This window comes from Acomys minous, assembly GCF_964271855.1.
Source record: "Acomys minous genome assembly, chromosome: 11".
NCBI lineage: Eukaryota > Metazoa > Chordata > Mammalia > Rodentia > Muridae > Acomys > Acomys minous.
The window spans coordinates 7,893,898-7,919,574 of NC_140492.1; the positions used below are offsets into that span (position 1 = coordinate 7,893,898).

A 25,677-nucleotide genomic window follows, 5' to 3' on the forward strand; every position below is an offset into this window, starting at 1 on the left:
ACATCGTTAGGTGGTGGCAGAAGCTCGGAGTTGGGAACTAGTTGGAAGAAATAGGTTACTGAAGGTTCTCTTTCAAGGCATTTCCAGATGTATTTTTCACATGTGTGTGAGCATTTGGCCCACCCCGCATGCAAGCCTTGCGCCCTAAGAGGTCAGAAGAAGGTCTTGGATCTCCTGGTACTGCAGTTACAGATTGTTGTGATCCACATAAGGGTACTGGGAACCAAACCCAGGTCTCTGTAAGAGAAGCCATGCCTTCCTCTCAGGGTCTGAGACTGGCAAAGTGAGTCAGCGTGTGGGAAGAAATCATGTGCCATGGTGCTAGGAGCTCACGGTGCTAGAACAGTGAGGAATAACAAGCCAGAACAGCTCTTCCCTGCTTTACCAGTGTTTTTTTTTTATTCAAAGTGATTTTATTGCTGTGCACACAGGAGCATTTATGCCACTAGAGCAGACGCTGTGGACGACTCGTATTTCCAATTGGGTGGGAGCACCCGCTTAGTCTTATAGTAACGAGCCAACCGATGAATTCTGCTCTCTATCAGAATCAGGCGGAATTTAGCATCCTTATCCTTTCTGTTCCTCTCAAGGTGCTTGCGGACAGCAACGGCTTTCTTAATCAAGTGGTAGAGGTCCTCTGGGAGATCAGGGGCGAGGCCTTTGGATTTCAGGATTCTCAGGATTTTATCACCAGTCACAAAACGGACCTGCGCCACACCATGTGAGTCCCTCAGGATCACACCTATCTGGGAGGGGGTCAGCCCTTTCTTGGCTAGTTTGTAAATCTGTTCCTTCACGTCGTCAGACGTCAACTTCAGCCACGTGGGGACGCTACGGCGGTAGGGCAGCGCCGACTGGGACAGGCCCTTCCCGGGAGCGTGCATGCGACCCATGATGGCGGAGGTCTGGCAGCAAAGAGCACCAGTGTTTTAATGTGTGGCTCGAAGGCAGCGTTTCAGCCCCCTGCGCCTCCCCATCTGTGAAGTGAGAATAGTGATGACCTCACGGGCTGTGTCCGAACGTTCGAACACAGCCATGCTTCGTTGACCTGAGCCAATCGCAGCTTCCATTTGTCCTGGAAGACCTTTCACCACAGCTCTCTTTGAGGGGCAATACGCCTTGCCACGAGAAGACCCCTGGTTGGCACAGTGCCCTGACTTGAGCTCGCTGTTGCTGAGAAGCTAAGTGCGTCACAACGTTTCCTTGGCTGAACTCATCCACGCCACTGTCTGGCTGCTTGCAGAGCAAAGGAGGCCACAGTATAGCAGATTGGCGACCCCTAAGGATTTAAACCCTGAAAACCAACTCTTCCCCTGGGGAGGGACCATCACTACAGGTTCCAGAGAGGGTGGGAGGATACAAACTATGCAAACAAGCTGTTGGGGGTGTGAGAACCGTGGTCTGTAAGGAACGTGATGGTACTTTAAAGTAAAGTAATAGTAAAGATGACTCTGTGCCAAGGAGGTCAAAGGAAAGCGGCATCTGTGACAGTGTGGTGGGGACAGGACCTGGGACATGAGTTTGTCTGGTGAAGACTTCCACTAACAGGGAGAATGGTGGTGATTTCTGAGGTGTGTGTGTCAGACATTCTGTTCCCACTCAGCCTCATTCTGTGCAGGAGAAAACAGATGCAAGATGCACAGACTTCCACCAAGGAGGGGTCACCTGACGGAGGCCAGCAACGGCCACTCCAATACACGGGAAGTGTTGTCCTCAACTTGCAGATGAGAGCGCTCAGGCAAAACATTGAAGCGACTTTCAGGAGACAGGAAAGGGGCTGAGCTGGGATGTGACCCTGTGTGGGAAGAAGCCATGCTGAACTCTGCCATGTCAGAAATCCTGTGCTTAGGCTGTAAGCCTTTGAGTTGCTGATCTTTACCTCACCATGAGGTCTTGTGTTCTAGGCTATCCTTGGACTATTTACCTTTGAAAGAAGTAGAGAAGTCTCAACTTGGAACCACCCAGAGGATCAAGGAAGTTCTTACAAGGAACTACTCAGAGAACTAGAAAGTTCTACAGGGAGCGATTTAGGCTACTGCATTCTTGCCTGGGGGCTAGGGTGAGTGGGATTAAAATAAATCCTATTGACCTTGCCCTATATATGTTCCTGCTAGTTGGCAATAAAGTGAATCTTGATCAGAAATGTCCTGACTTGATTCATTATTTCTCCCATCTCTGTATCCTACTTGCAGTCCCCACTCCCTCTTTCAGGTGAACCCTGATTCGATTTTTCCTGTGAGCTGGGACCCAACAACCCTGAGCCCTTTGGTTCCGGCACTTTACTCCATATGAGGCTGAGCTACTACTGAGGACCTATACTGGCTTTCAGAGCTTTCACTTGAGAGTGACACATACCATGTGACCTTTGCTTGCAATTGTTGACCAGAACACACCAGTGTCGAATCTTATGTCAGAGGGTAGAGGCAGGTAAGGGGTTGTCAATCCCTTGGCGAGGGGCCAGTACATCCGAGAGCATCATGGTACCGTCTACAGCAGTCACAAAGCATTAGGCCCTAGAGGATAAGCGACAAGTTCTGCCTCTAGCATGGCGGCCTAATACGATGTCCTTGTCCTTGATCCTGAAGCATCCTGTGGGGAGGTGGAGCAGGAGGATCCTGGGAGCAGAGAGGAGGCCCTTGGAGGCCAGCAGCATAAATTAGCTGGGAAAGGAAAAGGGACAGCAAAGCTCCAGCTGGCAAGTGACAAGGTCAAGTGTCCTTGGCCCAGGGGGGGAAGGGGGTGCAGAGGCAGCTACCTGCTTCCACCAGGGTCACATGGATCAGCAGTTCCCCAGACTATGGGGGCAGGGGTGGGGGAGCAGAGATGGGCAGAACCCTGGCACTGCCTAGAGCAATCGTCTGGGTAGAAAATGGAGCAGGCATGTTCCGTGACCCAGTTTTAATTCTGCAGGTTTGTGAGGAAGCTGGGGGAACCAAACTTTAATCTGCAAAGGAGCTTAATTTCTTTAAAAAATAAAATAGAAAAATAAAAAAGATGAAGAAGCTTCTCCGTGGATGAGTGTAGTTCAGAGCACACCGCGGGGCCGGAAACAGCCAGTCAGCAAGAAAGCCACGGGGAAAGGTTCAGAGTTTAGACCTGCCTGGGTTGACACTCAGAACCAGCAGTGGTGATAGTCAGCTCGGGGTGGGGGAAGGGGGAGGAGGAGGGTCCAGTGGGGTTATGGTCACATTTCTCAGCAAAAATCATTGCATCTGTATACGAATGACCTGGGCCAGAATATTTTAAAGTAAATTGTCACTAAAAAATCTGAGCTAATGTCAAAGAGTCTGCAGGGATTCTTTCCACTGCCGAAACCAAAGTTCTCTCTGTGGACTCCTCGCCGGAGGTGAGTCACCCCGAGTGGACCTTCCTATTAGCTGTTTGAAAACTAGAAAACTTTAAAGGGTTCTCTACTGTCATCATGGCTGGAAGCCTGTGGCGTGCAGGCAGACACGGTGCAGGGACGTAGCTGAGAGTTCTACATTTAGATAGGCAGGGAGCAGGAAGAGAGAGTGAGCCATTGGGCCTGGCTTGAGTTTCTGAAACCCCAAACCACCCCGGTGACACCCTTCCACCACCAAGACCACACCTGCCCCAACAAAGACACCTCCTAATAGCACCGCTCCCTAATGACTAAGCATTCAAATATATGTGCCATTCCCATTCAAACCAGCACATTCCACTCCCCGGGCCCCCTAGGCTTGTAGCTACATCATTTATATATGCATCTAGTCCAAAACTTCAAAAGTCTCCATAATCTATTACAGTCTCAGCACTGTTTAAAAATCCAAATTCAAAAATCTCTTCTGAGACTTAAGGCAATCTCTTAACTGTAATCCCCTGTAAAAATCAAAATTAAAAAAGCAGATCACATACTTCCTACATACAATGACCCAGAATATATGTTACCATTCCAAAAGGACAGAAAGAACATAGAGAGGAAATACTGGACCAAAGCAAGATGGACAATCATCTGGGAAAACCTGAAACTCTGTATCTCCATGTCTGATGTCAAAGCATCTTCAGTTCTCCAACTCCTTTCAGTCTTGTTGACTGCAACACACTTCTCTCTCTTGGGCTGGTTCCACTCCCTGTTAGCAGCTTTCCTCCGCAGTTATCCCATGGCTCTGGCATCTTCAACGTCTTGGGGTCTCCAAGGCAATCCAGGCCTCACCTTCACAGCTTCACACAATGGCTTCTCTAGGCCTCCATGCAAACATGTCCTGATATATGCCTGGGCTCAGCAGCTTTCCTTAGCCATGGATGGAGTTTCCATAACCCCGTCTTCTATCCTTGACTCTAAAGCCAGAACCATATGGCAGAAGCTGCCAAGCTCTGCTGCTTGCTAAGACTAGAACCTGGCTCCTCGCTCAATTATATCCACATCAGATCTTTATTTTCAATGGTTTCCTTCACTGCCTAAGCTTGGCTGTCCGTGAACTCACCCTGTAGACCAAGCAGGCCCGGAACTCAGAGATCTGCATGCCGCTGCCTTCTGACTGCTGGGATTAAAGGCATGCAACTCCATGCCAGCCCCTAAGCTTTTCTTTAATTCCTCTTTCCGAGTTGGAAGCTTAGCTGGATGGCACCTCCCAACAGCTGGCCATGCTATAAGGATCTAGGGGCAAGGAGCATGCATACAGTTGCCTTCACTTCTCCTTCCTGAGTGTGTGTGTATGTGTGTGTGTGTGTGTGTGTGTATCGCTGCTCCTGTGACATCAGCCTCCCTATTCTTCCAATGACTCTGCAGGAAGCTTCCGGGGCTTCAGCGACGCGTGAGCACTTCTCAGGTGTTCCCCATCTTGAACTGAGCAACCATTGGGTTTTCTGCTTCTAGACGGTTCGCACAGCTACTGTTGGACTAGCCAGACCCTACTGTGTAGGCAAATCCAATAAGCTCACTTTTGTTGTAAATATATATATACAGTCTGTGGCTTCTGTTCCATTGGAGAGCCTTGTCTAATGCCGACTTGGGTACCAGGACTGGTGTCTTACCCTTGGGGTTTGGGGTGCCTTTCTTATTGTCTCTACGCAGAGCATGACATTTCTCTTTGTTAGTGCTTAAACTCTAGCAATTGTAGTTGCTTTCTTTGCACCGAACTTTGCAGTTTTAAGCCGGATGCATCTCTTCCCTGTCATGCTGCCCTTTTCCATCCCCACTGTAGGTCTGACTAAGGACAGTGAGTAGCCACCATGTCGTTGCCTAGATATTAACAATCTTCGAACGTCTTCTGGAGAACAAGTCAGTCCATGCCTTTTGCACTCAACTTCATTCAGATTTTCAGGACATGCATGGAATGCAGCCGCGTTCGTGGCTGGGAATTAACGTGTCTGGCCTCCGGCCCAGTTTGTAACACTCTCCATTCCTTTCTGAACCTCATGAGCCGGGCCCCACTGTGTCTGCATTTCTTTTTTTTTTTCTCCTTTATTAATTTATTCTTGTTACATCTCAATGGTTATCCCATCCCTTGTATCCTCCCATTCTTCCCTCCCTCCCATTTTCCCCTTATTCCCCTCCTCTATGACTGTTCCTGAGGGGGATTACCTCCCCCTGTATATGGTCATAGGGTATCAAGTCTCTTCTTGGTACCCTGCTGTCCTTCCTCTGAGTGCCACCAGGTCTCCCTCTCCAGGGGACATGGTCAAAGGTGAGGCACCAGAGTATGTGAGAAAGTAATATCCCACTCTCCACTCTACTGTGGAGAGTGTTTTGTCCATTGGCTAGATCTGGGTAGGGGTTTAAGTTTTACCGCCTGTATTGTCCTTGGCTGGTGCCTTAGTTTGAGCGGGACCCCTGTGCCCAAATCTGCCTATCATAATGTTCTACTTGTAGGCTTCTAGGACCCTCTGGATCTTTCTACTTTGCCATTCTCCCATGATTCTCTCATCTATAGTCCAATTCTGAACTTCATATGGAAAAACAAAAGACCCAGAATAGCTAAAACAATCTTGTACAATAAAAGGTGCTCCGGAGGAGTCTCCATACCTGATCTCAAACTGTACTATAAAGCAATAGTAATTAAAACAGCATGGTACTGGCACAGCAACAGGCTGGTTGATCAGTGGAATCGAATCGAAGACCCAGATATGAATCCACACACATATGGTCATTTGATTTTTGACAAAGAAGCCAAATCCATTCGATGGAAAAGGGATAGCATCTTCAACAAATGGTGCTGGCCTAACTGGATGTCTATGTGTAAAAAATGTGTCTGCATTTCTTTCAGCACCCCAGTCTTCCCACTTCCTGCCAGGGCGACTCACATCGAGCTCTGCTGATGGCACCACGGACCTCCTCTCTAGCCCACAGGAGGAACTCTTCCACAAACCAACTCCAAGGGCCTGTGGGCCATATCGTTGTTAAAACTAATCCCAGCCCTTCTGGGGCCAAATTCCGCTTGTTTGCCGTTCTCATTGCTGCAGTCAATACAGAACAAAGCAACACGAGCAAAGAAACATTCCCTTCGGCTCACAGCTCCCGGGACGCAGGCCATTGTGACAGTGAGGGCACAGGGTTGGGTGGAGCCCAAGGAGCTCCCTGCCCTCCTGCAACCCCAGGCTGTTTGCTTATATCCGGACAGATGAGGGGCTGAAAAGGGGGGTCCTTACACTCGGCTTTCTCTTCTCCTTTTTATTCAGTTCCGGGTCCAAGTCCAGGGGCTGCTGCACCTCACAGTTGGAGAAGCACTCTCACAGATGCAGCCAAAGCTGTAGCCCACTAACACGCTAGGGATTTCTTACGCAATCATGTTAGCAGTCAAAATTGACTGCCACAGCCCCCGAGTCTAACGTCTACTCGTGGTAAGGGGCGTACAGGAGGACAGCAGCTTCTCTGGCGGTTGCTCACACGTCTCTTTTACAAGGCTGCCCCCTCCCTTTTTTAACTTAGTAGCATGTCCACGCTGGATGCAGAGGGCACTGGGAAATGTGGCCTTTGGTTGGCTGAGTGTCTAATGAGCAGAAGGAAGGGGGAGGATGCTGGGGAACCACATTCAGCAAACAGTAGTGACATTCATCCCCCCCGAATCAATAAACAGAGCTCGGGTGTCAAGATCTCTAAACTGAATGCTAGAACTAATGGCTGCAACTGTGCTGTTTTTCACAGTTAAAGCAATCCTGTCCTGGGAGCCCTGTGCAGCAGCATCTCAACCGGGCCTCACAACCACTCACTCAGCCCAGCAAGGAGGGAAGAACTCATCCACTTCCGTGCGCCTGCTCCCAGAGTTCTCTGAAGCCAAAACCTGCAGAGGTCCTGAGAGGTGTCGTGACCCAGGGAAGAGCTAAAGGACGAGGGAGTTAGACACCACACTTGTTGCCTCACGTGTCTACTGACCTCCATTTCAGGGAGGTGCTGGGTTAGGTCATTCCTCACCAGGGAAACAAATAGAGACCCAGGAGGGTGAGTGAGTGAGTGAGTGAGTAAGTGGTGTCTCTCAGGCCATAGACCTGACTTAGAAGGCTGATTACGGTCCCTAAGCCCCTGACCCCCCACCAGGGCCTGTCCGGTGGGATCAGCATTCCCATTAGGGCCCCCACAGACACTGAGGTTTCCACAGAAACTGCAGCACTGTCCTCGGCAGATTCCACAGTGTCAGGAAAGCAGGGCAGAGAGTGTCCTGTGACAGCGAGGAGGGAGGACGTTGGCACCAGCAGCAGAAGGATGACACTGTGAGGGCTGAGGCAGTGTTCCTGCAAGTGAGGCCACTGCTAAAAACAGCAGTGGGGGACAGGGCTTGTGAAGCAGAAGGACACTCAGATGGAGCCGAGCCTCCTCCTCCCTGTCCCTAAGGGCCCAGGCGCTGTCCGCAAGCAGCCACCCTGATGGTGCCATCCTGGGATGCCTGACAGTCCTCATCTGTGCAGCTCAGTGGGAGCTGCTTAAAGAGACAGACAGATGGGAAGATGAGACAGGAGGGCATGGGGGCAAGAGAGATGCGCAGAAGGAAGAAAGAAGACCAGAAGACCGGAGATGGAGAGGACCCGGAGGGGAGAGGCGGAGGAGGGAGGAAGGAAAGGAGGAAGCAGACTGTGAGATTGGGAGGCAGGGAAGGAAGGAGGGGGAGGGAGGGAGGGGAGAGCAAAGGAAGGGAAGAGTCAGGGGAGGGGAAGGAAGGAGGGAAGAGGGAAGAAGGGAGGAAAAAGGAAGATACTGCATGGTTAACTCAGCGCAAGGCCCTCAGGAATTCCCAGGTCAAGCCTGTCCGCAGCTCAGGTGTTCTGTGCTAAATTGTGGCCTCAGCTCACAAGGCTGTGGTGAAACCTTAACGTGCTAGTGCCACAGAGGGTGAGCCTGTGGGTCAATGCAGGCATCAGTGGCGAAAACGAAGTCATACTAGGAGAAGGTGGGGGGGAGGGGGGAGGGTAGGTGGGGTGGGCCCCAATCAATAGAACTATGTAGCTAGATCTTTTACTTTGTGGCTTTCTTCCCTTCCAACCCTCTAACACTAGGTAAGAGAGAAAGAAGGATAGAGGGAAAGGAACATTGTTATCTTCAGGCTACTTCCTACTGATTAGGGGCGTTGAGTTCCTTGGCAAACCTTGTCAACAGCAACCAGCAACCACAGCAGCAGCAGCAGCTGCAGCAACAGCAGCAGCAGCAGCCCCTCTGGGGCTCTAGCATTTACATTCCCTCTCAAGAGTCCCCAGAATTCCAAGTGTCACACAACTTGCAGAAACTATCTGCAGCTGGCAAACTCAGGCCCCTGCTAGAGCACGAGGCAAAGCATAGTCAGCTGCTGTGGGCAATCTGAAGCAGCCCTATACCGCACACCTGGGATTAAAACAAAAACATACCCCCACAACATTTCTGTGTTTTTAAAGAAATGAAATGAGTCAAGCAATCCATGAAGCTACCACTCTTGGGAAGCAAAGGAATAATCACCCTTTCCCTGTGGGTTTCAGAATCCTGGTGTTCGGGGAAAAATGGCTCCAGGTTGAACATTCTCAGATCTCTCATCTGCATGGAAACTCTGACTTCAAAACTACTTGATGTTTCTGTTTACAAACATCTGCTTCTAGAACGGGCTGAGAACTCTCTGAGCACAGGAAACAGGGGTGGGGGTGTGTGTGTGGCACTGGCTAACGCTAAGCCTTCTATGTGCCAGGACAAAGAAAAGCGTCCCCAGTCTCTCTCCACAAGGACTGTTGTTTTGACTGCACACTGCCAGCAAGCTATCAGCCAAGAGGACATCTAGAGTGTTTCCTGGAAAAGATTCTGATCTGAGGGTTTTGTTTTGTTTGTTTGTTTGTTTGTTTTTTCCTCAAAATACCAGTCCTGGGGCTAACTCCTGATCAGTTGATCTGAATGCCTTGGGCAATAGGACACAAGGATCTGAATTGTCTAAAAGTATTCTAACAGACCTGATCAACCGTGAGAAAGAGATGCTGGTCTAAGGAGGTGGACAGAAGCCTAGACAAATGTCATATTTTCTCTCATATGTGAAACCTGAGTGGGAGGAGGGAGGAAGGGAAAGGGAGGGAGGGAAAGAGAGAGAGAGAGAGAGAGAGAGAGAGAGAGAGAGAGAGAGAGAGAGAGAGAGAGAGAGAGAGAGATCTATTATTTGGGAAGAGAAAGGGGGCAGGTGGGAGGAGGAAAGAAAAGAATAATGGGGTGAATTAAGGTCAGAGTAAGTAGTATACTTGAATACAAATATCATTATGAAGCCCATCACTTCATGCAATGAATACATAACTTCTTTTTTTTTTTTTTTTTTAGAAAAGAAGAAAGACAAGGAGAGGAAAGACTTCCTTAGTTAATAAGATGATTCTTTCTAGAACGAGAACACAGACCATTAACTTCCCAGCAGGTGAAGTCCCCTCCTACTGTCCTTCTGAAACGGATTCCTTTTTCCTTCCTCACAGCCTGTGAGGCAGGAAGTTCCTTCTCCATGAGATGGGACAGTAAGACCATAGGCACGTAAGTGAAGACAGACAGTCCTCACTGGAGTCAGGCAAAGCCAGATATGGTATTCCCACTGAGGGAATCCATTTTACAGCTGGGGCCTCTGGAGCAACTCACCTCACCCTGCAAATCAGGGCCCCGAAGACCCAGGTAACCACAGATGCCCTTGACCTTGTCCAAGAGTGCCTGTTCCCTTTGCACTGGGATTCAGGTGAAGGACTCGAGTTTATTCACAAACCTCTGTCTTATGGCTTTTTTCAAGAAGAGCAAAAGATATTGAAAAAAATCCAACAGTATAATGTAAACTAGAGAAACGAATGCAGCTGCAGGCTCCAGTTTCCAGGACAACTTGGGTGGGCTGGGAGCTCCAGCTTTCTTCATCCTAGGTTCTTCATGGTGACGATAACCACTGTCACAGAGGCTCACCAAATGCCAGACAAACTGAGCACAAACATTTACAAACACCCCCCACCTTTTGAGAGAAGATGGCCTTGAACGTAACTAAGGAGACCTTGAACTCCTGACCCTCTGGCTTCCACCCCTGTCCTCCACAATATCACTGCCATTTCCTCTTTCCTACAGAAGGAGACAAAGAAACAGGAGTGTCAACGGACCTTCCATAGGCTTCTTCAAGTCCCTACAATAGATGGTACACTGTGTCCAAACCCCATACCTTCTACTATTTTGCTCTTAAGGGAGCTGTATGGGAAAATCAATCTTCTTAGTGCATTGTTGTGCACTGGACTCCCATAGAAAATATTCCTTAAAATTCAATGGCTTAAATATATATATTTGCTTTGTTATGACATAGCCTAGGCAGGTGATGCAGGTTGTGGTTTAACTGTATGTGGAGCAAGGCTCTTTTCTTATCACTCTTTCACTGTAGAGTTTTCTTAAGCGATTGGCTAAGTAAGGGTAGCTCTCCATCACCTCCACATTCCAGACCATGAGAAAGGGAAGAGGAAAGCAGAGAATATCCACAGAAGATTCACACGTTGTTTATGCTAACATCCCAGTGGCCTGAACCTGACAGTGGTCACACATAGCTGCAAGGGAGGCTGAACACTATAGTCTTGAGCTGAATTGATGATACTGAGGTTCCTATTACTATGGGGGAACGTGGAGGATATTGTGAGAGATGATATCAGTCCGCAACATGAAATAAATAGAAATCTCCTTACAGCAAAAGTTGAAAATTTGGGGACTATGAATAACCAGGGTGAGAACTCTCTTTCAGCTTTCATTCAACGACCTCTATAGTGACAGTTGCTGCTTCTAGCTTGTACCATTTAATCTACTCATTTTCAGTGCCTATTTCATATGCCATTTTCTATCTCAACAGTAACATGTGGAGTAATATTCTAAAGTATAAGCCTATTATATTTTCCTTGCTCATATATCCTTCGTTGGCCATTCATCACTTATTAGGGCCAAATCTACTCTGCTTACCAAATTCTTAGACCCTTGATGAGTGTTTAACTCTCTCAATACCTTTGCATCAACACCCTGAAGACTGATCTCCTGCACATGCTGCGACATCACACTTCTCTGACTTTGTAAGCAATAGTTTGTTTTTAGAGACGCAAGGCATAACCAACATTTGTTTTCTTCCTAGATATTTTTCTTTTGTTTACTTCCTCGAAGACAGACAAAAATCAAAATTACAGCTACTACATGACCCATTGATAACATTTCTGGCTCTATACTAAAAGATCTCCAAATCAACATGGCACAGATATACCTGCCCATCCGTTTTTCTTACAGCACTGTTCACAATAACCAAGTTATGGAATCACTTTAGACAGATATTAAGAGATGAATGGACAAAGGAACTATGATGCTGTAGACAATAGAATTTTATTCAGCAGTGATGGATAAGAACAAAATAAAGTGATATATATATATATATGAAAAGCCATTATGAAACCCATTCCTTTGTATGTTAATTTAAAAATAAATAAATACGTCAAAAACTTCACCTTCCCAGTGTACCACACATCTTATATACAGATATAAGACAGTGTTTATGTAATGACTACTCTATATAGCACTGACATTTCTGGGTGTCTTTCTATTGGTATCATAACAATACACTGCAATCTTTTTCATTTGCATTTGTTATATATAAGCATGCTTTCTGTATTCTAGGACACCTTCTCAGAGTGGGATTGCTCTATAGAAATGTATATCTTTAGCTCAAATCTATAAAAGTAATTTTATTTTCATATGAGATGTACCAAATATATTTCCCTCAGTTTTTAACAAACAAGAAAGAAAGAAAGAAAGAAAGAAAGAAAGAAAGAAAGGATCTGATGCGGTTTGTGCAGTTGTGAAGCTCAGGGGTAGCATTTACTTGGCTTTGGTTAGGGTTGTGTAAAGGATGGCAGTGCAGCAGCGAGAACTCAGGTGTGCTTGGGGCTTCCCAGCCACGCCATTGCAGCAGCAAGAACTGATGTGTGGTTAGGGTGTCCCAGCCACGCCATTGTAGCAGCGAGAACTCACGGGAGAGTGGGGAGGGTGGGTGAAGAAGGTCACAGGGCCAGGGCCAGGCTGGTTTACCTCATCTATTTGCTCAGGAAGGAATTCAACCCCACAGTACTTACACACTCCTATGAGACGATGGTAATGCTTTCATGAGGGGGGCGGACTTATGACTTAATTGCCTTCCCTCTACCCCACTTACCGTTTCCACAGCATCAGTGGTGCGCAGCCATAAGCATTTGAACTGCTTAGAAGCTGGTTATAACCAAACTGTAGTAAGCTTATATGGAAGCAGGAAGATTCTGAGTTCAAGGCTGGCCTGGGGTACATAAAAAGTTTAAGGTCAGCTTTGGATACAGAGTGAGACCCTATACAGGTTTATATCGGTAACTATTTTTACAGTTATTTCTCTATATACAAATTAAGATAAAACTATGTCTTTATTAGCAGAAATAGCCTGACAGATGTGGAGAAATGGAGAGAGAGAGGGGGTGTGTTATATTGGCACAATATTTATCAAAATTCAGCAAACACGTCCCTAAGATTCGTGTATTTCATTATGTATAAATGTTTCATCCAATGAAAAAAATCATTGTTGAGTTTACTTAATAGCATACATGCTGAAGTGTTCAGGATAAAGTGTGGGATGGTTGCCATGCTCTTGGAATTCTCCCTAAAAAGGAAGAAGAATTGATGTGTGGATGTAGAAGAAAGACGGTGCAAAGAAAGATGGGTGAGTGACTTTGAAGAGCTGAGTCTCATGAGCAGGAAACAGTGGAACTCAACCTGTGGATATATGGATATACACTGTATAATTCTTTTAGCTTTACTGTATGTTCAAAAATACTCACAGTAAATATGAGTAAAAAGGTTTTGTCATAAAGTGGTTTTAAAATTCTAGTTGTTGTTGTTTTTTTTGTTTTTTTGTTTTTGTTTTTTTTAACCTCAGAAATAACAGCTCAAAGGAAGTATGCCAGGATTGTGGGAAGTTCTGTTCCATCTGTCCACTCAAAGGTGCCAGGCCTGTGGGCAAGGACTCTGCTGCTTCCAGATTGTCAGATCAATGCTTCAGCACTCACGAGGCTCAATGGCCTTGTTCTAGTCTGGACCCAAAGGTGGACCACTTTCTTGTGATTGACAGGTAGATCTATCCAAAACCGTCCTTCTCAGTTCTCACATCATCCTTCCCGTGCAGTCCCAGGGCTTTCTGGTTCACTGAACGTACATTAGCTCTCCACCTGAAGTACAAAGTACAAAGTAGATTTCATGTGGGGGTTTTAAAAAAAAAAGTTGAATTTCCCTGCATCTGTCTATGAGGACTTATTTTCAGTAGGATGGAAGTATACAGAAATACTAATGGAGAACGTGTGCTGAGTTGGGATGGAGACAAGATAGGTTTCCATCTCTCAAGGTCCACACCCAGCAAGGCCGGGCATAGCTTCTGTCTATATTTTATTAGAGGACCTGAGTCACGGCACTACGCATGGCCTCAAGGGAGGCCGAGGAATAAGTAGCCCCGTGCTCGGAATTAACAAGAGTGTCCTCCACCCCCGACCCAAACATGCTGGAACTCCATTTACCTTGTGAAATCTGGATGCCTCCAGTGATCCCAAGGTCCTTGTAGCTAGCAGGGGCATCAATACGGGCTCTGGAATTAAATAAGTCTTGAAGGGGTTGATGAATGAGTGGCTGAGGAAGTGAGTGAATACACAAATGAACGGTAAGAATTAGCGGTGCTTTTTTTTTTTTTAGACCACCCATGTCTTAGTGTGTATCTGCTCTAAGGCACAGGAAGCAAGTCACATCCTGAACACACAGCTCTACAGCGTGTCGCCGCGTGCTGTGGAGTAATTCAAACCATGCGAATTCGTAGTTTAGGTCTCCTTCCCTCTTTCTTCTTACCTCGGATCTTGACCTTGTTAGCATCAGACTTTAATATTTCATAAAGTTTACTAAACAATGCTCGATGTCTCAGAGGAAAACACTTAACCTGGTTAACGGTGGAAATTATTTTGTTCTTTGTTAATGCAAATGGAATAGCACCAAATTTGGATTAAAATAATATTAAATTGCTTACTTATTACCACCGGTCCATAAGACTTGCATTTAGCTCTGCTTTTCTCTTAAACCTGCATAAATATTTGGAAGTCAGGTCATTGCATTTCTTTCAGTATATTCTGCAAGTCCAATTTTATTAATGCATATTTAGCCTTTTACCAATCAACTCAAATTGCTGTCTTTTCTCTGTACTTCTCTAACATTCACTTGGGATTTAAGGAAACATGACATTGTTTCATACGGTCTTCAGTTCAAGATCATGACTGCAAACTAGACCTAATTTTATCTAGTATGCTCCACGGTTTGCTTTCATGAAGGCTGCAGAACCACCTCCCTCTAATTCTCATATACAGTCATCTTGGGCCACCCAAGGGCTTCTTGCTTTTCTTAATCTCTATAAAGCCTTCCCTTGATAGATGGCAAGAGGACCAGATATTGCTAAAAAGGTTTGTGGCTAGTGTCGCATCGCCTCTGCAAACACCAGCCTGCCTTCACAGGCACCAGCCAATCCCAGATAGAGTCCCGTAGCCACACATAGGACTCCCCTAGAAGTCTTTAACAGCACCTGTGCGCTCCTCCTTGGGGTGGCTGCCATTTTGTACAGATGCTCTTTGGTTTTTACATACTATTTGAGTCTGGGGTCTTCCTTCAGTGATTTTTGGACCCTTACAGTGGTAAATTTCTCTGCGTCTGTTTACTGGATTCTTTTATGCTTGTATAAAAAGACTTGATTTCAGGAGGTGAACGGTAATGCCAGCCCAGGAGCTATGATTTCTGATGATTCAGGATCTCATTTGACCAGGGATGAGCCGTGGTTGGTACCTGAGAAGAGGGCATATGAGAGGAGGGAGGGGCATCTCTCTAAGAAGATAAATAGGAAGTAAGATGCACTTCTTCGCTGGCCCACAGCGAGGCAGGGGGGTTGCCCAGGGCAACTAAGAGGTACACCATAGGAAGACGTTGCTTTAAGCCCAGGAGGCCAGGAAGGGACTCAGCAACCAGGAAAGGAGTAAGAACAAAAGAAGCAAACATTGGGATGCTTACTGCATTTTGTTTCTCTTGGGAGCACTGACCAGGTAGTCGGTGCTGGGGCTCTCTTTGGAGTTGCAGAATCCAGTGTCCTCAGGATTCTGCAGTTTGCTGGAAGGACCCACGGGGCTCACAGTTTATCACAGTCAAGGTTTTTTGTTTGGTTTGGTTTGGGTTTTTTGTTTTTGGTTTCTTTGTTTTTGTTTTTTGTTTGTTTGTTTGTTTGTTTTTTTTACAGGAAAAGGATACAGATCAACCTTGGGATGCAATATCCTCAGGTGTGAGATGGGAAAATCCTTTTTTTCCTCTCCCAACATGCTGTCTGTCCCAGAGTACGATAAACCAGGAAACTCACCACCATCTTGATGCTTCGCAGTCATGTAGAATGTGTTATACACGTGACTGACCATCTGTAAGAGGGAAAGAATGCCTTGTCTCTAGAGGTCAGGCTGTACCTAAGCTACACACACACACACACACACACACACACACACACACACACACACTCACACACACACACACACACTCACACACACACACACACACTCACATACACACACACTCACATACACACACACACTAACATTCACACACACACACACTCACATACACACACACACTCACACTCACATACACACACACACACACACACACACACACACACACACACACACACGGGAGCCTATGACAGTCCAAAGTATGGATACCACAAAAGTCCAACGTGGTGAACCAATGAGTTTTATTGGGGTTACTTACAGGAGCAGAAAGGACTCCAAGACAGCTGCATCACCAAAACCCAGGCCAGTATGGGTGGCAGCTCACAAAAGCTGGCAACCTGGAGCACACGCACAGCCTGCAGGCAGCTCAACAGGTTGGAGAGAGTCCTTCCCAAGTGACTCAGTTGGTCTAAACCTCTTCCAGGCAGCTTGGATGGTCTCTGCTTCTTCCAGGAGGCTGGTCTGGTCTGAGAATCTTCTTCGCAGCTTGGCTTGTCCGAGAGTGACTCTCAGCAGCCTTTATTGTTTATACCTGGGAAGAAGGGGGCTAAGAAATATGGTCAGTTTCAGGGAGTTCCTGGAGTTATTTTGAGTTGTTTAGCCTCTGATGTAAGAAGCTTCCCTGCAGGGTGGAATATTTCAACTTGAAGGAAACTGGTATACAACGTGCTCCCACCACAAATCACATAGCTAGCATGGGCTCTTTGGCACAGTCCTAGGTCCCTATGGAACCAAGTATACTGCTATCTCATAGACTCTTCGAGTACCTTAGAGATAACTTCTTCTAAGGCAAGGGCAAAGGGCAAACACCTTCACTGAAATAGTAATTTCCTACGTAGGGGTCCTCCTGCAACACAAGACTCTCTGGGGTAGGTAGATCAGAGGGTTGAATCAGTGGTGAAAAATCAGATAGAAATGAGGCTTTTCTTATATCCAAATAACATGCTTAAAACCATGAAAAGAGATAAGGGCCCAAATTTGGGCAGAAGTTCGGCTACAATGAAAAAGGGTGTCACAACCTTGTCACAATGCAACTTTAGGAGCCTGCTCTCATTCAGTGCTTTTCCTCTTTGGTTAACAACAACAACAACAACAAAAATCTAGGACTCAAACGCTCCAACCAAAACCACTTACATTTATTTTCAGCCAAATTGGTACGTGAGTCACATTGGTTATGATGAGTAATAGGGACACCTGAAAGTTGCCAAGTTTTATATAGCTTGGCCTGGTTGTAGAAAAGCTAATCAAATCCAGAATAATTGATAACTCTTCATGTGATGAGGTACAGTCACAGCAGCCAGGCGCTTACACAGATAACATCCCCGAGAAGACAAGCTTCCCTTCCCCTTGAGGTGGGAAGTGGGGGCAACCAACAGCAAAGGTGACAGACAGGGTCTGTCCGCACTCCTGCCTTGTCTGGAGAAGAGTCACGCCGGGCGTGGTGGTGCAAGCCTTTAATCCCAGCACTCGGGAGGCAGAGGCAGGTGGATCGCTGTGAGTTTGAGGCCAGCCTGGACTACAAAGTGAGTCCAGGACAGTCAAAGCTACACAGAGAAACCCTGTCTCGACAAAAAAAAAAAAAAAAAAGTCACATCCAAGCCGTCCCCTCTCTTGTTCCTCTCCTTGAGTCAGGTTAGATTGGGATAGCTGTAGAATTGCTGCATAGTGAGAGTCTTTAAGGCTACCATAAGGTGAAAGATTCTTACACCTGAACTTTGAAAATACCTCTAGCTAATAGTCTACTTAATCTCTATTGGATGCTTTATGTATACCCAATAGTGGAGCGAGTTCTAGATACAGTGTCATGCCACTCTTAAGAATCATGTTCTTTGGAAGATACAGGTGAAGGGATAACAACCGGGATGTAATCTGAACAAATTGTTTTTTAAAAAAGAATCATGTGTTTTATCTTGAAATGATTAGCTAGCCTCACTCCAACTTAGGCCTGTCCTCCATTTTTTCACATAGACCTTCAGTTCAGGGGAAAACCACCAGAACAATGTCCATTTGCCAAGGACAGAGAGATGCTCCCTGTTCTAAGATAGATTGCTGTTGCTGACTCCACACATTGCTGACTCCCTGGGTCTTTATCACACCCTGCCAACTCCTGCCTTGTTAAAAATAATGAGTCCATCTGGTACTGACCAGTCTAGATAAGACTGTGCTCCCGGTCCAGAAAGACTGACTTTCTGGTTATGGTCTTTGTTGTTGTTTTGTTTTGTTTTGTTTTTGTCTTTAAAATACTGCTACAAGCTTGCTTTTTATCAGAGCTTCAACTCCCAAGCTTGGAGCTATGTCCCTGGCAGCCTGTACCTGTTGCCTGGCCAATGAACTTTTTGCTCCACTACAGGGTGTCCTTGGTCTTTCAATTTTGTGACTCCAGACTCAACAATGTTAAATAAAACATATTCATTGTCCATTGAGGTTGAGATATCAGAGATACAGTTCTAAAAGATGAGACGTCCTAGATTCTAGGAAATACAGTGTCTCATGAGAGCCCACTTCCTTGCTGGCTATCTTTCACTATAACATCTCATAGCAAAATACATATTTCTGGGGAGGCTGTTTTTAATCCTGAAAAATTCACATCACAGTGCCCCACTTCTCATTGTCACCTAAGGTGGCAGGATTCGATCATATGCATTTGGGGTTAATCATTCAGACCACAGTCTTGCACCAAACGCAAAGCACATGTTCTCCTGTACATACAGATCTGCATGGATCCTGTAATGGTGGATCGTGTGATGGTGGGTCATGTGATGGTGGATCGAGTGATGGTGGGTCGTGTGATGGTGGGTCGTGTGATGGTGGGTCGTGTGATGGTGGATCGTGTTGATGGTGGGTCGTGTGATGGTGGATTGTGTGGTGGTGGATCATGTGATGGTGGGTCGTGTGATGGTGGGTCGTGTGGTGGTGGATCGTGTGATGGTGGGTCGTGTGATGGTGGGTCGCGTGATGGTGGATCGTGTGATGGTGGATCATGTGGTGGTGGGTCGTGTGATGGTGGATCGTGTGGTGGTGGATCGCGTGATGGTGGGTCGTGTGATGGTGGATCGTGTGGTGGTGGATCGAGTGATGGTGGATCGTGTGATGGTGGGTCGTGTGATGGTGGATCGTGTGATGGTGGATCGCGTGATGGTGGGTCGTGTGATGGTGGATCGCGTGATGGTGGATCGTGTGATGGTGGATCATGTGATGGTGGATCCTGTGATGGTGGATCGCGTGATGGTGGATCACGTGATGATAGTGCACCATGAAAAACAGACAATGGGATCCAATGGCTTCTTCACCTCCTCTTGGTCACCAAGGGTTTCAGAACATTGGAGAAGGCGTAGACTTTTGGGTGACCAGGGAAAGAGACTGGGGACAGAGCTGAAAGAATAAGAGTGAGTGACACTGAGAGAATTGTTGAAGTCCATTCTGTTTGTTTGACCATGCATTCAAGTTGTTTGAAAAAAGAATTTATAATCAGAGCCAGGCGTGGTGGCGCACGCCTTTAATCCTAGCACGTGGGAGGCAGAGGCAGGTGGATCGCTGTGAGTTCGAGGCCAGCCTGGTCTACAAAGGGAGTCTAGGACAGCCAAAGCTACACAGAGAAACCTTGTCTCAACAAACAAACAAACAAAGAATTGATTATCACCCCTGGAAGTTTCTTGTCTTCCCCTCTAGGGGTTTTTCCTCTCAAAGGATCATTTCAGAAGATACCTGACAGACCCTTCCAAGCCTCTCCTCTGGTGGTGAGTCACCCTCCTCAGCCCTGCAAGGCCTCAGAAGGCTCCAAGGAGTCCATGCAGGACAATAAGTAAATCTCCAGAACATGTCTCTAGTTTTTTCTGACCCTCGGGGCCCAGTGTGCTGTTTGGTCCTGAAAGGGCTCCTTCATGGGTGAGAGCTATCCTGAAACCTTCCAACTAGACACAGTGGTTGGTATTACAGAGCGTTGTGTGGGAAATCCATAAGAGCTCCTTCCCTGCCTAGGGGGGCAGTCGCTGCCATTCAGGGTGCTATTGTGTAAATGAGCCATTTGGGAAGTTGCCAACACAGGCAAACAAAGGAAGGAATCAGATTGGCCATTGGGTTTGGTAGCATCAAATGACAGTTTAAAATATGATGCACTTACTAACGTCACATTTAGTAACCCTTGCTGGGAAGGCTCGTTGAAGAAGGACAGTAATATGATTACAGTTCTCTTAAAATGTTTGGTTTTGATTTGATAATTCATGTGCACCTTTTAAAACTAAAAGTGGCAAGAAAACATTCACATTAGGAAATCTGTTCTCTCTCCTTTATCTCTCCCCTTCTTCCCCTGTCTCTTTTCTCTTCCTCCACCCATCCCTCTCTCCTTCCCTCTCTTCCTTTCTTATATAAGTATAAGCAAAACAAAACAACAAACAAAACACCACAGCAAGGAACAGCTCCACATCCTCCCAGCCAAGTGAAGAGAAACATTTCTTTCGTTTATACCCTTCGAGGGGGCAGAGACAGAAGATCTAGATTCAATTATCTACTTCCTCCACAGGCTTTGGGTTGGAAGGTGGTGACACTCAGGAGTGCATGGAGGAAAGCTCTTTCCTTGCACAACAGTAGGAACTTCTTGTCCCAAGGTCCTGTGATTCAAACTGGAGCATCTTGGGTCAGGCAGGTGGCAGGGCCACTGAGGAACACGCACACACGATGTGAAACAAAACTCACTTCAATTTCACGTTCTCCACAGTGTGATCAGTGTACCTAGCAGAAGGGCAGAGTACACACGCTCTCTATGGTGTGAGGACAGAGCCAGCTGCAAGCCAAGACTAGCCCCTTGTTCTCATTTTCAGCCGGCCCTGTGAAAAACAGTCTGACCTAAAGCAACTGAGGAGAAGAAGGGCTTATTTCATGTTACACTTCCAGGCCGCAGCCCGTGATCCATGCAAGTCAGGGCAGAAACTCAAGGAAGAAACCTTGAGGTAGGAAACAGGCAGACACTGCTGGCTGCCTCACCTACACACAAACCATGTCTATCTGCTGAAGCATGGGGCTCCCCACAATGGGCTGGGCCCCCCTACATCAATTATCAATACAGATAACTCCCCACAGACATTCCCATAGGCTAATCTTACCTAGGCAATTCCTCAATTGAGGCTTTTCTCCTAGGTGACTCTAGGCAACGTCAAGTTGACAATTAAATCTATCTGGGGCAGTAAAGACCAACCAAGCTGAAGCCCTGCTCTCGGTGGTGTCCAGCTTCCAGAACCGTGAGCTATAAATGTTTGTGGCTTAGGCAACCCTGCTTATGGTCTTCTGTAATAGCCGTTCAAGCTGACTGACACTCTGGGGACAGGAAGCCCCAAAGCAAGTCAGGCGATGCATTGAAATGCTGTAGTGTTTGTGGTATTGGCCACCTTGTAAAGGGCTCAAGTTATTGTAATTTTTCACCCTACATCAAAACTGTACTGAGCTTCTGTTCATGATTTTGCTTGGTATTTACATGATATTCACCCTGGGCTAAGAGCCACTGGAGAGTCTGATTCACAGATAATATGCTATAGTCTGGATCTTCAATGCTCCCAAAGGCCCGTATGGTTGGTCCCCACCCCGTGGTGTTGTTGGGAGGTGTAAAACCTTTAAGAGGTGAAGAGCTCCTGGGGGAAAGTGTGGGTCACTGGAGTATTCTCTGACTGGAATGTTAGGATCCTAACTCCTTCCTCTCTCCCCTTCACTTTCCAGATGCCATGGAAACAAGAAGTTTCATGTCCCCCTGTGATGTTCTTCCGTGATCCCAAGTCAACAGAGCAGTAGACACGGGTGATACCACAAACCCTTTAGCCAGAATAAGACTTTGCTCTTTGAAGTTGAGCATCTCAGTTAGTTTTGCCACAGTAAGAGAAAGCTGATGTACAATCCACGCAGATATTCGTTTCGTGGATCTGCATGCTGGCTACCATTCTTTCGCAGAAGCCGATGGACTCAAAGATCCAAAGAAATAGCATTTATTTAGAAAAGCAGGAATTCAGTTTGGAAGCATTGTATCAGGGGAGCCTGCCTGGTGTCTCATAAGGCAGTGCAGGAGAGGTGAAGGGATTTGTTTGTTTATTTGTTTGTTGTTTTCAATTTTTTATAGTAGTTGTGTTTAGAGGAAGTTCATTATCTGGGCATAAATCTTAAACCATAAGCCCATTCTTGGTCAGGTAACTTGGATACTCCCACCTGAGAAATGTCAAAGGTCAAGGGGAGGATGTCAATTATTTTCCATGTCTGTGGGGACATGTTACTGTTGACCCTGTAGCAAGTATGAATGCGATTCCTCGTCATCTTCCTGATTTTAATTCAGAAAGTCTTAGCTTCATTGTTTCTTTCACACTGCCACCCTCCCACAGTAAGCATCCACCAAAATGTGAGGACCTTTCAGGGTGAGCCCCAAAGACTGGGGCAGGGTGGCCATATTGTTCTCTAAGGAAGAACCAGTGGGAAAGACGAGAAGGATGTATCCTAGCGTCACCAAGGATAGCCAAGGTGGTACCCAAGGTGGATGGCTTTGGTTTCATTCTAGAGAGACTGAGAGGGCCAAAGGGAGAATTATCTGAATTCCCAGAAGCTTCTAACCAACTTGAATCCATGCAGAACCTTCTAGAAAGTCATCACTTGACACTGATCCTAACCAGGCCTACAGGCCAAGCATCCCTGCTTTCAAGAAAGAGAAATACATATTGATTAATAGTGCTGATATGTTGTTCAGAACGAAAAAGGAGGAGGAGAAGAGATTCCTCTCACAGTGACAACAAAAATGTAAAACACTAAGTTACAAAGTGGTGGGCTGGGGTGTGGTGTGGGGGGTGTATATGGAATCTGCAGGCAGAACCTGCAAACAGGACTGAATGAATGTTTCAAGACTCACTTCAAAGAACAGGAAGAACAGACCTGAGAGAGTTTAAGACCATGAATATGTGCATTTGTCCCATGTTAAGCATGTACGTCCACTCCATCTTTTTTTTTTTTATCTTTGCCAATAAAGTTATTTTTGGAACATGTGATGATTTTAAAGTAGATTCCATAGAGTGTGTACCACCGATTAGTGGGTTTCTTCTATTTTGTTTTGTTTTGTTTTGTTTTGTTTTTAAGATGGAAGAGGGATGTCTGTCTTTTTCCCTGTGTTAAAATACATTTTCAGGGGACCAAACTCTAGACAGAAGGCCATCTCAGAGAGAAAGCACCGGTTGAGACACACAGCGCCAGCGCCAGCTGTGTCTCCACAATCAGATACACTCACGGTGGTGTAGATGTGGGGAAGAGTCATCTCCATCCACAGTTTGGGGATAACTTCCTAACATTTGGGAAAAATAAAGCTGGGTTCCCTCCCATCACAGCCGTGGCAGTAATGCCCATATGGTTTCGATATACTCAAAAGCATAAGAGCATTGAAAGGAAAGCGAGGTAAAATTTTATATAAACTTGTAGAAGGAAAAATTTGCTAAGTGTAATGCCAAAGGAAAACTCAATAAAGTGACGTGGGAATATAAGATGATAAAGAAATGTTATACTCGTAAATATAAAAAAAAAGTGTGAATAAAAACATGAAAGGTAGATTGCATCTGGGAAATAGCTGCGACATGTTTTCTAAACACAAGTATTCTCCATAAAATACGAAGACCTTTTGAAAAGCAGTTAGAAGACAAATAGCCTGGTGTAAAACAAGTGGAATAGAGTAAGGACCCCGTATTCTTATAGTAGGTACAGTCAACTAATGTATGAGAAAAAAAGCGTTGAGTCTTCAGTTCACAGAGAGCACATGAGACAAAAAGAAGCCATAATTTTGCTTAGCACATGGACAAAATAGGAATCCAGGTCGCCTCCAACAAAATAGACTGACAGGTCATTTCTGGAACAGTCTGCATCCTGCTAGCCCCTTCTGTGGGAGTTCTCTTAAGAAATAAGTGCTTCTGGGGCTGGGAGTGTAGCTCAATTGGTAGAATGCTTGCCCGCTGTGCATGAGGACTGAGCCCTGGACCACATAGATAGGCTGTAGGGGCGCATGACTGTCATCTCAGCACTCGGGAGGCAGAGGCAGGAGAATCAGGAGCTGTCCTTGGCTGTATGAGGATTGTGAGGCCATCTTGGGCTACGTAAGGCAGAGTGGGTGGGTAGGGGGAAATGATGGCCTCCACAGTGCCACAGGGAGAGGCGACCAATCCGTAATGCTGCCTGAGGAGATCCTGGAGGCCTAAAATAGATTCCTTTGGGAGTGGTTGTCCCGGAATCCTCAGAGTTTCCCAGAGTGCTCCTCGAAGAGGAAGCCAACTTTGGTGAGGTGGAAATTGAGAGGCACCTTTCAAACACAAAGCCCTGTGCTTCCTGTGGCCTCATTGAGCTCTCCCAAAAGATGCACAGATAGTGCCCTGACATCTAGTGATCACAGCAAGGGGAATTGGGGTGTCCTGGTGTGCTAGTCCCAGCTCCCAGTTCTTCCACCTCCCTGCCCCTCCTCTCAAGTGCCTGCTTGGGCTGAATCCATGCTCCTGGAGCAAGCAGCCTGTGATGGGAACGTGGCCACCCAGAGCTCTAACTGGCGTGTGTAAACTGCTGAAACACACAAGGTGAGGCTCAGTGGCCCCAGCACCTAACCCATTTTGTCATCATCCACTTCTGTACAGTGGAGAGCCTAGCGTCTGTTGGCAGATCTGTCAGAGAAGTAGATAAACTCAATCCCGTCAAAGACCTGAAAGGCAGGAGGCCCTGAGCAAATGCTAGTTACCAGTGAAAACATAGTCTCTTTCTCGGGAAAGGAGGTTGATGTGACAGCTTTGGTGGTATCAGCTAGTGGGGCTGTCTGTGAGCCAAAAACATGACAACCTCCCTCCCCTTACAGAACTAATGGAGTCCCCAGTGAAAGGCTCTGCACACTGTCACTAATTCTCCTGAAAAGATTTTTAATATCCATTTTATACTATAAATAGGTTGGTATCTTTTGTTTTTTCTAGAAAAAACACAGCATTGTATTCTGGCACATAATATTATTCTTTTATTCTTGCTTGAAAAAAAAAGCATTCCAACTGCTTGCTCTCCGTAGAAAAATACATGGTATGTCATCATTGAAGGACCTTGTAAATGGTTTAGTCCTCAGTTTAAAACAAATTTAGTGCCATAAGATGGCGGCAACGTTAGTATCATCATTGTTATTTCTTCTTTGGCCTCTCAGCTACCTTGGGAGCATCATGTCTCAGCTTAACTCTGTTGGGCTATAAACCTCATGTGTGAAGCCCTTGGTGACTGGCCAGCAAGCTATCAGGAGGCAGCTTCCCTGTCAAAGGACAGAGAATGAAGGAGAGTCCCTTATGTGGGGACTGAGCTCACAGTATGTAGAGACAGAGCAAGACAAGTCACAGCAGAGACTCAGGGCTGGAATAAGAAGCCCAAGGGAAGCCAACAATAGAAGATGCTTCTCTCTCCTCCCACCTCTGACTCTGGGCCTCTTCCAGGACCGCCCTACTTCCTTATGGCCAACCTAGGAAGTATATTGAGAAGGCCAGTCACCCACTGACCCTGGAAGGTGAGGAAATCAGTATTCCATAGCTTTCCATGTCACATCCCTCATCAGAACCAACTCTTTTTACCTCCACTTGAAGGAGGGGGGAGGAGAAGGGGGGAGGAGAAGGGGGGAGGAGGAGGAGGAGGGAGAGGAGGAGGGAGAGGAGGAGAGGAAGGAGAAGGAGGAGAGGGACAACAGAGATGCTGGGG

The 25,677-nt window shown here is 46.4% G+C and overlaps 1 protein-coding gene across 1 annotated transcript; it reads right to left on the reverse strand.

The window, feature by feature from the left end:
* Positions 1–390: 390 nt before the first annotated feature.
* On the reverse strand, positions 391–919 carry LOC311608779 (small ribosomal subunit protein uS15-like). The gene has a single exon (XM_084801421.1). It carries the CDS (start codon positions 891–893, stop codon positions 438–440), a length of 456 nt encoding a protein of 151 aa, XP_084657547.1. The 5' UTR covers positions 894–919; the 3' UTR covers positions 391–437.
* Between the last annotated feature and the right edge of the window lie 24,758 nt (positions 920–25,677).